The sequence below is a fragment of the Lampetra fluviatilis genome, unplaced genomic scaffold (assembly GCF_964198595.1).
Source record: "Lampetra fluviatilis unplaced genomic scaffold, kcLamFluv1.1 SCAFFOLD_760, whole genome shotgun sequence".
NCBI lineage: Eukaryota > Metazoa > Chordata > Hyperoartia > Petromyzontiformes > Petromyzontidae > Lampetra > Lampetra fluviatilis.
Genome location: NW_027620669.1, coordinates 12,501 through 26,000, shown reverse-complemented (window position 1 = coordinate 26,000; position 13,500 = coordinate 12,501). Strand labels below are relative to the sequence as shown.

Below are 13,500 nucleotides of genomic sequence, written 5' to 3'. Positions count from 1 at the left end.
ACTCACTCACCAACTCGCTCACCGACTCGCTCACCGACTCGCTCACCGACTCGCTCACCAACTCGCTCACCAACTCGCTCACCAACTCGCTCACCAACTCACCAACTCGCTCACCGACTCGCTCACCAACTCGCTCACCAACTCACCAACTCGCTCACCGACTCGCTCACCAACTCACTCACCAACTCACCGACTCGCTCACCAACTCGCTCACCGACTCGCTCACCGACTCGCTCACCAACTCGCTCACCAACTCGCTCACCGACTCGCTCACCGACTCGCTCACCAACTCGCTCACCAACTCACTCACCGACTCGCTCACCGACTCGCTCACCAACTCGCTCACCAACTCGCTCACCGACTCGCTCACCGACTCGCTCACCAACTCGCTCACCGACTCGCTCACCGACTCGCTCACCAACTCGCTCACCAACTCGCTCACCAACTCGCTCACCAACTCGCTCACCAACTCACTCACCGACTCGCTCACCGACTCGCTCACCAACTCACCAACTCACTCACCGACTCGCTCACCGACTCGCTCACCAACTCGCTCACCAACTCACCAACTCACCAACTCGCTCACCGACTCGCTCACCGACTCGCTCACCAACTCGCTCACCAACTCGCTCACCAACTCGCTCACCAACTCACCAACTCGCTCACCGACTCGCTCACCGACTCGCTCACCAACTCGCTCACCGACTCGCTCACCGACTCGCTCACCAACTCACTCACCAACTCACTCACCAACTCGCTCACCAACTCACTCACCAACTCACTCACCAACTCGCTCACCGACTCGCTCACCGACTCGCTCACCAACTCACTCACCAACTCGCTCACCAACTCACTCACCAACTCACTCACCAACTCACTCACCAACTCGCTCACCAACTCGCTCACCGACTCGCTCACCGACTCGCTCACCAACTCACTCACCAACTCGCTCACCAACTCACTCACCAACTCGCTCACCAACTCGCTCACCAACTCACTCACCAACTCGCTCACCAACTCGCTCACCAACTCGCTCACCAACTCGCTCACCAACTCGCTCACCAACTCACTCACCAACTCACTCACCGACTCACCAACTCACTCACCAACTCACTCACCAACTCGCTCACCAACTCGCTCACCAACTCGCTCACCAACTCGCTCACCAACTCACTCACCGACTCACCAACTCACTCACCAACTCACTCACCAACTCGCTCACCAACTCACTCACCAACTCGCTCACCAACTCGCTCACCAACTCGCTCACCAATTCTCCCCGTGTGTGTCTCTCTCCCCGTGTGTGTCTCTCTCCCCCTGTCTCTCTCCCTGTGTGTCTCTCTCCCCGTGTCTCTCTCCCTGTGTGTCTCTCTCTCCGTGTCTCTCTCTCCGTGTCTCTCTCTCCGTGTCTCTCTCCCCGTGTCTCTCTCCCTGTGTGTCTCTCTCCCTGTGTGTCTCTCTCCCTGTGTGTCTCTCTCCCCGTGTCTCTCTCCCCGTGTCTCTCTCCCCGTGTCTCTCTCCCTGTGTGTCTCTCTCCCTGTGTGTCTCTCTCCCTGTGTGTCTCTCTCCCCGTGTCTCTCAGCTGGGACAATGGAGAGACAGAGAGAATGAGTCCATGGGACTTGGAACCGATTCCAGATGATGGTGAGTGAGTGAGTGGGTGAGTGAGTGGGTGGGTGGGTGAGTGAGTGGGTGAGTGAGTGGGTGGGTGGGTGGGTGAGTGGGTGAGTGGGTGAGTGGGTGGGTGGGTGAGTGAGTGGGTGAGTGAGTGGGTGGGTGGGTGGGTGGGTGGGTGAGTGGGTGAGTGGGTGGGTGGGTGGGTGAGTGAGTGGGTGGGTAGGTGGGTGGGTGAGTGGGTGGGTGAGTGAGTGGGTGAGTGGGTGAGTGGGTGGGTGGGTGGGTGAGTGAGTGGGTGAGTGAGTGGGTGGGTGGGTGGGTGAGTGAGTGGGTGAGTGAGTGGGTGGGTGGGTGAGTGGGTGAGTGGGTGGGTGGGTGAGTGAGTGAGTGAGTGGGTGGGTGGGTGGGTGAGTGGGTGAGTGGGTGAGTGGGTGGGTGGGTGAGTGAGTGGGTGAGTGAGTGGGTGGGTGGGTGGGTGGGTGAGTGGGTGGGTGAGTGAGTGAGTGGGTGGTGGGTGAGTGGGTGGGTGGGTGAGTGAGTGGGTGAGTGAGTGGGTGAGTGAGTGGGTGGGTGGGTGAGTGGGTGGGTGGGTGAGTGGGTGAGTGAGTGAGTGGGTGAGTGGGTGGGTGAGTGAGTGGGTGGTGAGTGAGTGAGTGGGTGAGTGGGTGAGTGGGTGGGTGGGTGGGTGGGTGAGTGAGTGGGTGGTGAGTGAGTGGGTGAGTGGGTGGGTGAGTGAGTGGGTGGTGAGTGAGTGGGTGAGTGAGTGGGTGAGTGGGTGAGTGGGTGGGTGAGTGAGTGGGTAGGTGAGTGGGTGGGTGAGTGGGTGAGTGAGTGGGTGGTGAGTGAGTGGGTGAGTGGGTGGGTGAGTGAGTGGGTGGTGAGTGAGTGAGTGAGTGGGTGGGTGAGTGAGTGGGTGAGTGGGTGAGTGAGTGGGTGGGTGAGTGAGTGGGTGAGTGGGTGGGTGGGTGAGTGGGTGGGTGGGTGGGTGGGTGGGTGAGTGAGTGGGTGGGTGAGTGAGTGGGTGGGTGGGTGAGTGAGTGAGTGGGTGGGTGGGTGAGTGAGTGGGTGGGTGGGTGAGTGAGTGGGTGAGTGGGTGGTGGGTGAGTGAGTGGGTGGTGGGTGAGTGGGTGAGTGGGTGGGTGAGTGGGTGGGTGAGTGGGTGGGTGAGTGAGTGGGTGAGTGGGTGGGTGGGTGGGTGAGTGGGTGGGTGGGTGAGTGGGTGGGTGGGTGGGTGAGTGAGTGGGTGGGTGGGTGAGTGAGTGAGTGGGTGGGTGGGTGAGTGAGTGAGTGGGTGGGTGGGTGAGTGGGTGAGTGGGTGAGTGAGTGGGTGGGTGAGTGAGTGGGTGAGTGAGTGGGTGGGTGGGTGAGTGAGTGGGTGGTGAGTGGGTGGTGAGTGGGTGAGTGGGTGAGTGGGTGAGTGAGTGAGTGGGTGGTGAGTGAGTGGGTGGTGAGTGGGTGAGTGGGTGAGTGAGTGGGTGGTGAGTGGGTGGGTGGGTGAGTGAGTGGGTGGGCGAGTGAGTGGGTGGGTGGGTGAGTGAGTTGGTGGGTGAGTGGGTGAGTGGGTGGGTGGGTGGGTGGGTGAGTGGGTGGGTGGGTGAGTGAGTGAGTGAGTGGGTGGTGAGTGGGTGAGTGGGTGGGTGAGTGAGTGAGTGAGTGGGTGGGTGGGTGGGTGAGTGGGTGGGTGGGTGGATGAGTGAGTGGGTGGGTGGGTGGGTGGGTGAGTGGGTGAGTGGGTGGGTGAGTGAGTGGGTGAGTGAGTGGGTGGTGGGTGAGTGAGTGGGTGGGTGGGTGGGTGAGTGGGTGGGTGGGTGGGTGAGTGGGTGGGTGGGTGAGTGGGTGAGTGAGTGGGTGGTGGGTGAGTGAGTGAGTGGGTGGGTGGGTGAGTGAGTGGGTGGGTGGGTGGGTGAGTGGGTGGGTGGGTGAGTGAGTGGGTGAGTGAGTGGGTGGGTGAGTGGGTGAGTGGGTGAGTGGGTGAGTGGGGTGTGTGGGTGAGTGGGTGAGTGAGTGGGTGGTGGGTGAGTGGGTGAGTGAGTGGGTGAGTGAGTGGGTGGGTGAGTGAGTGGGTGAGTGAGTGGGTGGTGGGTGAGTGAGTGGGTGGGTGGGTGGGTGAGTGGGTGGGTGGGTGAGTGAGTGGGTGAGTGAGTGAGTGTGTGGGTGAGTGGGTGAGTGGGTGAGTGGGTGGGTGGGTGAGTGGGTGGGTGGGTGGGTGGTGAGTGGGTGGGTGGGTGAGTGGGTGGGTGAGTGGGTGAGTGGAGTGAGTGGGTGAGTGGGTGGGTGGGTGAGTGGGTGGGTGGGCGAGTGAGTGGGTGGGTGGGCGAGTGAGTGGGTGGGTGGGCGGGTGAGTGGGTGGGTGAGTGAGTGGGTGAGTGGGTGAGTGGGTGGGTGGGTGAGTGGGTGGGTGGGTGAGTGAGTGGGTGGGTGGGTGAGTGGGTGGGTGGGTGGGTGGGTGAGTGAGTGGGTGAGTGAGTGGGTGAGTGAGTGGGTGGGTGAGTGGGTGAGTGGGTGGGTGGGTGGGTGGGTGGGTGGTGGGTGGGTGGGTGGGTGGGTGAGTGGTGAGTGGGTGAGTGGGTGGGTGGGTGGGTGGGTGAGTGAGTGGGTGGGTGGGTGGTGAGTGGGTGAGTGGGTGGGTGAGTGAGTGGGTGGGTGGGTGGGGTGAGTGAGTTGGTGGGTGAGTGGGTGAGTGGGTGGGTGGGTGGGTGAGTGGGTGAGTGGGTGGGTGAGTGAGTGGGTGGTGGGTGGGTGGGTGGGTGAGTGGGTGGGTGGGTGGATGAGTGAGTGGGTGGGTGGGTGGGTGGGTGGGGGTGAGTGGGTGAGTGAGTGAGTGTGTGGGTGAGTGGGTGAGTGGGTGGGTGGGTGAGTGGGTGGGTGAGTGAGTGGGTGGGTGGGTGAGTGGGTGGGTGAGTGAGTGGGTGAGTGAGTGGGTGAGTGTGTGAGTGGGTGAGTGGGTGGGTGGGGTGGGTGGGTGAGTGGGTGGGTGGGTGGGTGGGTGGGTGGGTGGGTGGTGAGGTGAGTGGGTGAGTGGGGGGGTGAGTGGGTGAGTGAGTGAGTGGGGGGGTGAGTGGGTGAGTGAGTGAGTGGGTGGGGGTGAGTAAGTGGGTGAGTGGGTGGGTGAGTAAGTGGGTGAGTGGGTGAGTGAGTGGGTGGGTGAGTAAGTGGGTGAGTGACAGGGTGGGTGAGTGAGTGAGTGGATGAGTGAGTGGGGTAAGCGAGTGGGTGAGTGGGTGGGTGGGTGGGTGGGTGAGTGAGTGAGTGAGTGAGTGGGTGAGTGAGTGGGTGAGTGAGTGGGTGAGTGAGTGGGTGAGCGAGTGGGTGAGTGACAGGGTGAGTGACAGGGTGAGTGAGTGGGTGAGCGAGTGAGTGTGTGAGTGACAGGGCGAGTGAGTGAGTGGTGAGTGAGTGGGTGAGTGAGTGGGTAAGTGAGTGGGTGAGTGGGTGGGTGGGTGAGTGGGTGAGCGAGTGGGTGAGTGACAGGGCGAGTGAGCGAGTGAGTGGGTGAGTGAGTAAGTGAGTGGGTAGGTGGGTAGGTGGGTGAGTGGGTGAGCGAGTGGGTGAGTGACAGAGCGAGCGAGTGAGTGGGTGGGTGAGTGGGCGAGTGGGTGGGTGAGCGAGTGAGTGGGTGGGTGGGTGAGTGACAGAGCGAGTGAGTGGGTGTTTCTTCTTCTCACTATTAATTCTCATATTTTTGGGTCTTGCGGTAAGGACGACCACTTGCGTTCCGATCGAAACGTCCGAGTTGTTTGTTTTTTTTAGTTATTTTCTTTGAACCTCTCTCCGTGAACTTTCCCGAAAGACCCAAGAAAGTGAATTCCTGCAGTCACCAAACGTTTTACGTCAAAATTAATTCTCAAGTTCATCTCCCCCCCCCCCCTCTCTCCTCCCCTTTCACCCACTTGTCTACCCACTCACTCACTCACCCACTCACCCACCCACTCACTCACTCACCCACTCACCCACCCACTCACTCACCCACTCACCCACCCACCCACTCACTCACTCACCCACCCACCCACTCACTCACCCACTCACTCACCCACTCACCCACTCACCCACTCACTCACCCACTCACCCACTCACCCACCCACCCACTCACCCACTCACCTCCCCAACCACCCACTCACCCACCCACCCACTCACCAACCCACCCACCCACTCACCCACCTACTCACCCACCCACTCACCCACCCACTCACCCACCCACTCACCCACCCACTCACCCACCCACCCACTCACCCACCCACCCACTCACCCACCCACTCACCCACCCACTCACCCACTCACCCCCCCACCCACCCACCCACCCACCCACCCCCCACACTCACCCACCCCCCACACTCACCCACTCACCCACCCCCCACACCCACTCACCCACCCACCCACTCACTCACCCACCCACCCACCCACTCACTCACCCCCCCCACTCACCCCCCCACCCACCCCCCCCCCACCCCCCCACACCCCCCACCACCCCCCCCACCCTCACCCCACCCCTCCCCCACCCCCCCCAGCCCCCCAGCCGGCCCTGCTGGGCTCCAGCGTGGCCGTCACCGAGTGCGAGCGCGTGGCGCTGCACTACCGCCCTGCGCCCGGCGAGTGGGGGGAGGGCGGCTCCCAGCGGGGCGAGAGCGCTCGCATCGCACGCGGCCTGGAGACCCTGCTGAGCATGGGTCAGTGTTTATATAGTTTTATATAATGCAAAGTTATATATAGTTATAGTTATATATAGTTATAGTTATATATAGTTATAGTTATATATAGTTATAGTTATATACAAAGTTATATATAGTTATAGTTATATATAGTTATAGTTAAATATAGTTATATATAGTTATAGTTATATATAGTTATAGTTATATACAAAGTTATATATAGTTATAGTTATATACAAAGTTATATATAGTTATAGTTATATACAAAGTTATATATAGTTATAGTTATATACAAAGTTATATATAGTTATAGTTATATACAAAGTTATATATAGTTATAGTTATATACAAAGTTATATATAGTTATAGTTATATACAAAGTTATATATAGTTATAGTTATATACAAAGTTATATATAGTTATAGTTATATACAAAGTTATATATAGTTATAGTTATATACAAAGTTATATATAGTTATAGTTATATACAAAGTTATATATAGTTATATACAAAGTTATATATAGTTATAGTTATATACAAAGTTATATATAGTTATAGTTATATACAAAGTTATATATAGTTATATACAAAGTTATATATAGTTATAGTTATATACAAAGTTATATATAGTTATAGTTATATACAAAGTTATATCGATAGTGCGTGGTCTGTATAGACTGTATAGTGTGTACTGTACAGACGGCACAGTGTGTACTGTATATACTGTACAATGTGCAATGAATGACTGTACAGTGTGTACTGTATATGCCGTGCAGTGTGTACAGTACATACGGTACAGTGTGTACTGTATATGCCGTGCAGTGTGTACAGTGTGTGCGGTGCGTACTGCACATTGTGTACTGTATGTGCTGTACAGTGCACACACTGTACAGAGTGTGTACAGTGTGTGCAGTGTACAGAGTGTGTTCTGGACTGTGTTGCCGCACTGCATGCTGGGTAGAGGTCGCCCGGGAGTTGTCCACCGCGGTGGACGTGAGGCTCCACCCCTCGTTCCTCATGGAAGTGGGAAACCCAATCTCGTTGTCCACCATTGTCCACCGCCTACACCACCTCTACTACCGGTGAGTGAGTGGGGGGGTGAGTGAGTGAGTGGGTGAGTGAGTGGGTGAGTGGGGGGGTGAGTGGGTGAGTGAGTGGGTGGGTGAGTGAGTGGGTGAGTGGGTGAGTTGGTGAGTGGGTGGTGAGTGGGTGAGGGTGAGTGAGTGGTGGGTGAGTGGGTGAGTGAGTGAGTGGGGGGGGTGAGTGGGGGGTGAGTGAGTGGGTGGGTGAGTGAGTGGGGGGGGTTAGTGAGTGAGTGGGTGAGTGAGTGGTGAGTGAGTGAGTGGGTGAGTGAGTGAGTGGGGGGGTGAGTGAGTGGGTGGGTGAGTGGGTGAGTTGGTGAGTGGGTGGGTGAGTGGGTGAGTGAGTGGGTGGGTGAGTGGGTGAGTGAGTGAGTGGGGGGGGTGAGTGAGTGAGTGGGTGGGTGAGTGAGTGGGTGAGTGGGTGAGTTGGTGAGTGGGTGGGTGAGTGGGTGAGTGAGTGGGGTGGGTGAGTGGGTGAGTGAGTGGGTGGGTGAGTGAGTGGGGGGGTGAGTGGGGGGGTGAGTGAGTGGGTGGGTGAGTGAGTGGGGGGTGAGTGAGTGAGTGGGTGAGTGGGGGGGTGAGTGAGTGAGTGGGTGGGTGAGTGGGTGGGTGAGTGGGTGAGTTGGTGAGTGGGTGAGTGAGTGGGTGAGTGAGTGAGTGGGGGGGTGAGTGGGGGGGGTGAGTGAGTGGGGTGGGTGAGTGAGTGGGTGGGTGAGTGGGTGAGTTGGTGAGTGGGTGGGTGAGTGGGTGAGTGAGTGGGTGAGTGAGTGAGTGGGGGGGTGAGTGAGTGGGTGGGTGAGTGAGTGGGTGGGTGAGTGGGTGAGTTGGTGAGTGGGTGGGTGAGTGGGTGAGTGAGTGAGTGGGGGGGTGAGTGGGGGGGTGAGTGGGGGGGTGAGTGAGTGGGTGGGTGAGTGAGTGGGTGGGTGAGTGGGTGAGTTGGTGAGTGGGTGGGGTGAGTGGGTGAGTGAGTGGGTGAGTGAGTGGGTGAGTGAGGTGAGTGGGGGGGTGAGTGGGGGGGGTGAGTGAGTGGGTGGGTGGGTGAGTGGGGGGGTGAGTGAGTGAGTGAGTGAGTGAGTGGGGGGGTGAGTGGGGGGGTGAGTGAGTGAGTGGGGGGGGTGAGTGGGGGGGTGAGTGAGTGAGTGGGTGGGTGAGTGGGTGAGTTGGTGAGTGGGTGGGTGTGAGTGGGTGAGTGAGTGGGTGAGTGAGTGAGTGGGGGGGTGAGTGAGTGGGTGGGTGAGTGAGTGGGTGGGTGAGTGGGTGAGTTGGTGAGTGGGTGGGTGAGTGGGTGAGTGAGTGAGTGGGGGGGTGAGTGGGGGGGTGAGTGGGGGGGTGAGTGAGTGGGTGGGTGAGTGAGTGGGTGGGTGAGTGGGTGAGTTGGTGAGTGGGTGAGTTGGTGAGTGGGTGGGTGAGTGGGTGAGTGAGTGGGTGAGTGAGTGGGTGGGTGAGTGAGTGAGTGGGGTGAGTGGGTGAGTGAGTGAGTGAGTGGGTGGGTAAGTGAATGAGTGAGTGAGTGGGTGAGTGAGTGCAGGGTAGTTACCCTGGTGACCGTGTTGGTTACCCTGGTGACCGTGTTGGTGACCGTGGTTACCGTGTTGGTTGCTAGGCGACGGGCGGCCTTGCTGTGGGACTTGCGCTCTGTTCTCCTCTCGGCTCTGAGGTTTTTCTCTCTGCGACGATCCCCGGACATCCACGGCGCGGCCAAAACACTCGCACCGCTCCTCCTGGAGTTCGTACGGTACGCTCACCACTACGCTCACCAGGCTCACCACTACGCTCACCACCACCACGCTCACCACCACACTCACCACCACCACCACCACGCTCACCACCACCACGCTCACCACCACCACGCTCACCACCACCACCACGCTCACCACCACCACCACCACGCTCACCACCACACTCACCACCACCACCACCACGCTCACCACCACCACGCTCACCACCACCACGCTCACCACCACCACGCTCACCACCACCACCACGCTCACCACCACCACCACCACGCTCACTACCACCACGCTCACCACGCTCACCACTACGCTCACCACCACCACGCTCACCACCACCACGCTCACCACCACCACGCTCACCACTACGCTCACCACTACGCTCACCACCACCACACTCACCACCACCACGCTCACCACCACCACCCTCACCACCACCACGCTCACCACCACCCTCACCACCACCACCCTCACCACCACCACGCTCACCACTACGCTCACCACCACCACACTCACCACCACCACCACCACACTCACCACCACCACGCTCACCACCACCACGCTCACCACTACGCTCACCACTACGCTCACCACCACCACACTCACCACCACCACGCTCACCACCACCACCCTCACCACCACCACGCTCACCACCACCCTCACCACCACCACCCTCACCACCACCACGCTCACCACCACGCTCACCACCACCACGCTCACCACCACCACTCTCCCCCCGACTCTCGCAGGCAGACCAGCTGTGATGATATCCGGTCGTTGTGCAGCTCCCTCCAGACCAGGCGGCCGAGTGAACCCAGCGATGTCCAGGTGAGCCCATCAGCACTATCAATTACAATCACCAATCCCCATCAGCACTATCAATTACAATCACCAGTCCCCATCAGCACTATCAATTACAATCACCAATCCCCATCAGCGCTATCAGTTATAATCACCAGTCCCCATCAGCACTATCAGTTATAATCACCAATCCCCATGAGCACTATCTATTACAATCACCAGTCCCCATCAGTATTATCAATTACAATCACCAGACCCCATCAGCACTATCAATTACAATCACTATTCCCTATCAATCAGGACTATCAATTACAATCACCAGTCCCCATCAGCACTATCAATTACAATCACCAGTCCCCATCAGCACTATCAATTACAATCACCAGTCCCCATCAGCACTATTAATTACAATCACCAGTTCCCATCAGCACTATCCATTGCAATCACCAGTCCCCATCAGCACTATTAATTACAATCACCAGTTCCCATCAGCACTATTAATTACAATCACCAGTCCATCAGCACTATCAATTACAATCACCAGTTCCCATCAGCACTATCTATTACAATCACCAGTCCCCATCAGCACTATCAATTACAATCACCAGTCCCCATCAGCACTATTAATTACAATCACCAGTCCCCATCAGCACTATCAATTACAATCACCAGTCCCCATCAGCACTATTAATTACAATCACCAGTCCCCATCAGCACTATTAATTACAATCACCAGTCCCCATCAGCACTATCAATTACAATCACCAGTCCCCATCAGCACTATTAATTACAATCACCAGTCCCCATCAGCACTTAATTACAATCACCAGTCCCCATCAGCACTATTAATTACAATCACCAATCCCCATCAGTACTATCAATTACAATCACCAGTCCCCATCAGCACTATTAATTACAATCACCAGTCCCCATCAGCGCTATCAATTACAATCACCAATCCCCATCAGTACTATCAATTACAATCACCATTCCCCATCAGCGCTATCAATTACAATCACCAGTCCCCATCAGCACTATCAATTACAATCACCAGCACCCCCATCAGCGCTATCAATTACAATCACCAGTCCCCATCAGCGCTATCAATTACAATCACCAATCCCCATCAGCACTATCAATTACAATCACCAATCCCCATCAGCACTAATAATTACAATCACCAATCCCCATCAGCACTATCAATTACAATCACCAGTCCCCATCAGTACTATCAGTTATAATCACCAATCCCCATGAGCACTATCTATTACAATCACCAGTTCCCATCAGCGCTATCAATTACAATCACCTGTCCCCATCAGCACTATCAATTACAATCACCAGTCCCCATCAGCGCTATCAATTACAATCACCAATCCCCATCAGCACTATCAATTACAATCACCAATCCCCATCAGCGCTATCAATTACAATCACCAGTCCCCATCAGCACTATCAATTACAATCACCTGTCCCGATCAGCACTGGGAAATAATGATGGTAGTCGTGATGTTGATGATGTTGATGTTGATGATGTTGATGTTGCAGGATGATGATGATGGTGATGTTGTTGATGTTGCAGGATGATGATGGTGGTGATGATGTTGCAGGACCTTCATCGACACGCAGACCGGTGAGAGAGAGACGGGGAGAGAGACACGGGGAGAGAGAGACACACACGGGGAGAGAGACACACACGGGGAGAGAGAGACACACACGGGGAGAGAGAGACACACACGGGGAGAGAGACACGGGGAGAGAGAGACACACACGGGGAGAGAGACACGGGGAGAGAGAGACACACACGGGGAGAGAGAGACACACACGGGGAGAGAGACACGGGGAGAGAGAGACACACACGGGGAGAGAGACACGGGGAGAGAGAGACACACACGGGGAGAGAGAGACACACACGGGGAGAGAGACACGGAGAGACAGAGAGAGACACGGGGAGAGAGACACGGGGAGAGACACGGGGAGACAGAGAGAGACACGGGGAGAGAGACACGGGGAGAGAGACACGGGGAGAGAGACACGGGGAGAGAGACGGGGAGAGAGACACGGGGAGACAGAGAGAGACACGGGGAGAGAGACACGGGGAGAGAGACACGGGGAGAGAGACACGGGGAGAGAGACACGGGGAGAGAGACACGGGGAGAGAGACACGGGGAGAGAGACACGGGGAGAGAGACGGGGAGAGAGACACGGGGAGACAGAGAGAGACACGGGGAGAGAGACACGGGGAGAGAGACACGGGGAGAGAGACACGGGGAGACAGAGAGAGACACGGGGAGAGAGACACGGGGAGAGAGACACGGGAAGAGAGACACGGGGAGAGAGACACGGGGAGAGAGACACGGGGAAAGAGACACGGGGAGAGAGACGGGGAGAGAGACACGGGGAGACAGAGAGAGACACGGGGAGAGAGACACGGGGAGAGAGACACGGGGAGAGAGACACGGGGAGAGAGAGACACGGAGAGAGAGACACGGGGAGAGAGACACGGGGAGAGAGAGACACACACGGGGAGAGAGACACGGGGAGAGAGAGACACACACGGGGAGAGAGACACGGGGAGAGAGAGACACACACGGGGAGAGAGAGACACACACGGGGAGAGAGACACGGAGAGACAGAGAGAGACACGGGGAGAGAGACACGGGGAGAGACACGGGGAGACAGAGAGAGACACGGGGAGAGAGACACGGGGAGAGAGACACGGGGAGAGAGACACGGGGAGAGAGACACGGGGAGAGAGACACGGGGAAAGAGACACAGGGAGAGAGACGGGGAGAGAGACACGGGGAGAGAGACACGGGGAGAGAGACACGGGGAGAGAGACACGGGGAGAGAGACACGGGGAGAGAGAGACACGGAGAGAGAGACACGGGGAGAGAGACACGGGGAGAGAGAGACACGGGGAGAGAGAGACACACACGGGGAGAGAGAGACACACACGGGGAGAGAGACACGGAGAGACAGAGAGAGACACGGGGAGAGAGACACGGGGAGAGACACGGGGAGACAGAGAGAGACACGGGGAGAGAGACACGGGGAGAGAGACACGGGGAGAGAGACACGGAGAGACAGAGAGAGACACGGGGAGAGAGACACGGGGAGAGAGACACGGGGAGAGAGACACGGGGAGAGAGAGACACACACGGGGAGAGAGACACGGAGAGAGAGACACGGGGAGAGAGACACGGGGAGAGAGACACGGGGAGAGAGACACGGGGAGAGAGACACGGGGCGAGAGACACGGGGAGAGAGACACGGGGAGTGAGACACGGGGAGAGAGACACGGGGAGAGAGACACGGGGAGAGAGACACGGGGAGAGAGACACGGGAAGAGAGACACGGGGAGAGAGACACGGGGAGAGAGACACGGGGAGAGAGACACGGGGAGAGAGACACGGGGAGAGAGACACGGGGAGTGAGACACGGGGAGAGAGACACGGGGAGAGAGACACGGGGAGAGAGACACGGGGAGAGAGACACGGAGAGACAGAGAGAGACACGGGGAGAGAGACACGGGGAGAGAGACACGGGGAGAGAGACACGGGGAGAGAGACACGAGGAGAGAGACACGGGGAGAGAGACACGGGGAGAGAGACACGGGGAGA

The 13,500-nt window shown here is 57.5% G+C and overlaps 1 protein-coding gene across 1 annotated transcript in view; it reads left to right on the top strand.

Annotated features, from left to right (window-relative positions):
• The window catches only part of LOC144954225 (bromodomain and WD repeat-containing protein 1-like), a 22,699-nt gene that overhangs the window by 6,247 nt on the left and 2,952 nt on the right, over positions 1-13,500 (top strand). Inside the window, exons 3-8 of the mRNA XM_078884774.1 lie at positions 1,583-1,644; positions 6,123-6,281; positions 7,226-7,346; positions 8,950-9,081; positions 9,826-9,904; positions 11,460-11,510. Of these exons, the coding sequence (XP_078740900.1) occupies positions 1,608-1,644; positions 6,123-6,281; positions 7,226-7,346; positions 8,950-9,081; positions 9,826-9,904; positions 11,460-11,510 (579 nt within the window). The 5' untranslated portion in view covers positions 1,583-1,607. The remainder of the gene's footprint in view (positions 1-1,582; positions 1,645-6,122; positions 6,282-7,225; positions 7,347-8,949; positions 9,082-9,825; positions 9,905-11,459; positions 11,511-13,500) is intronic.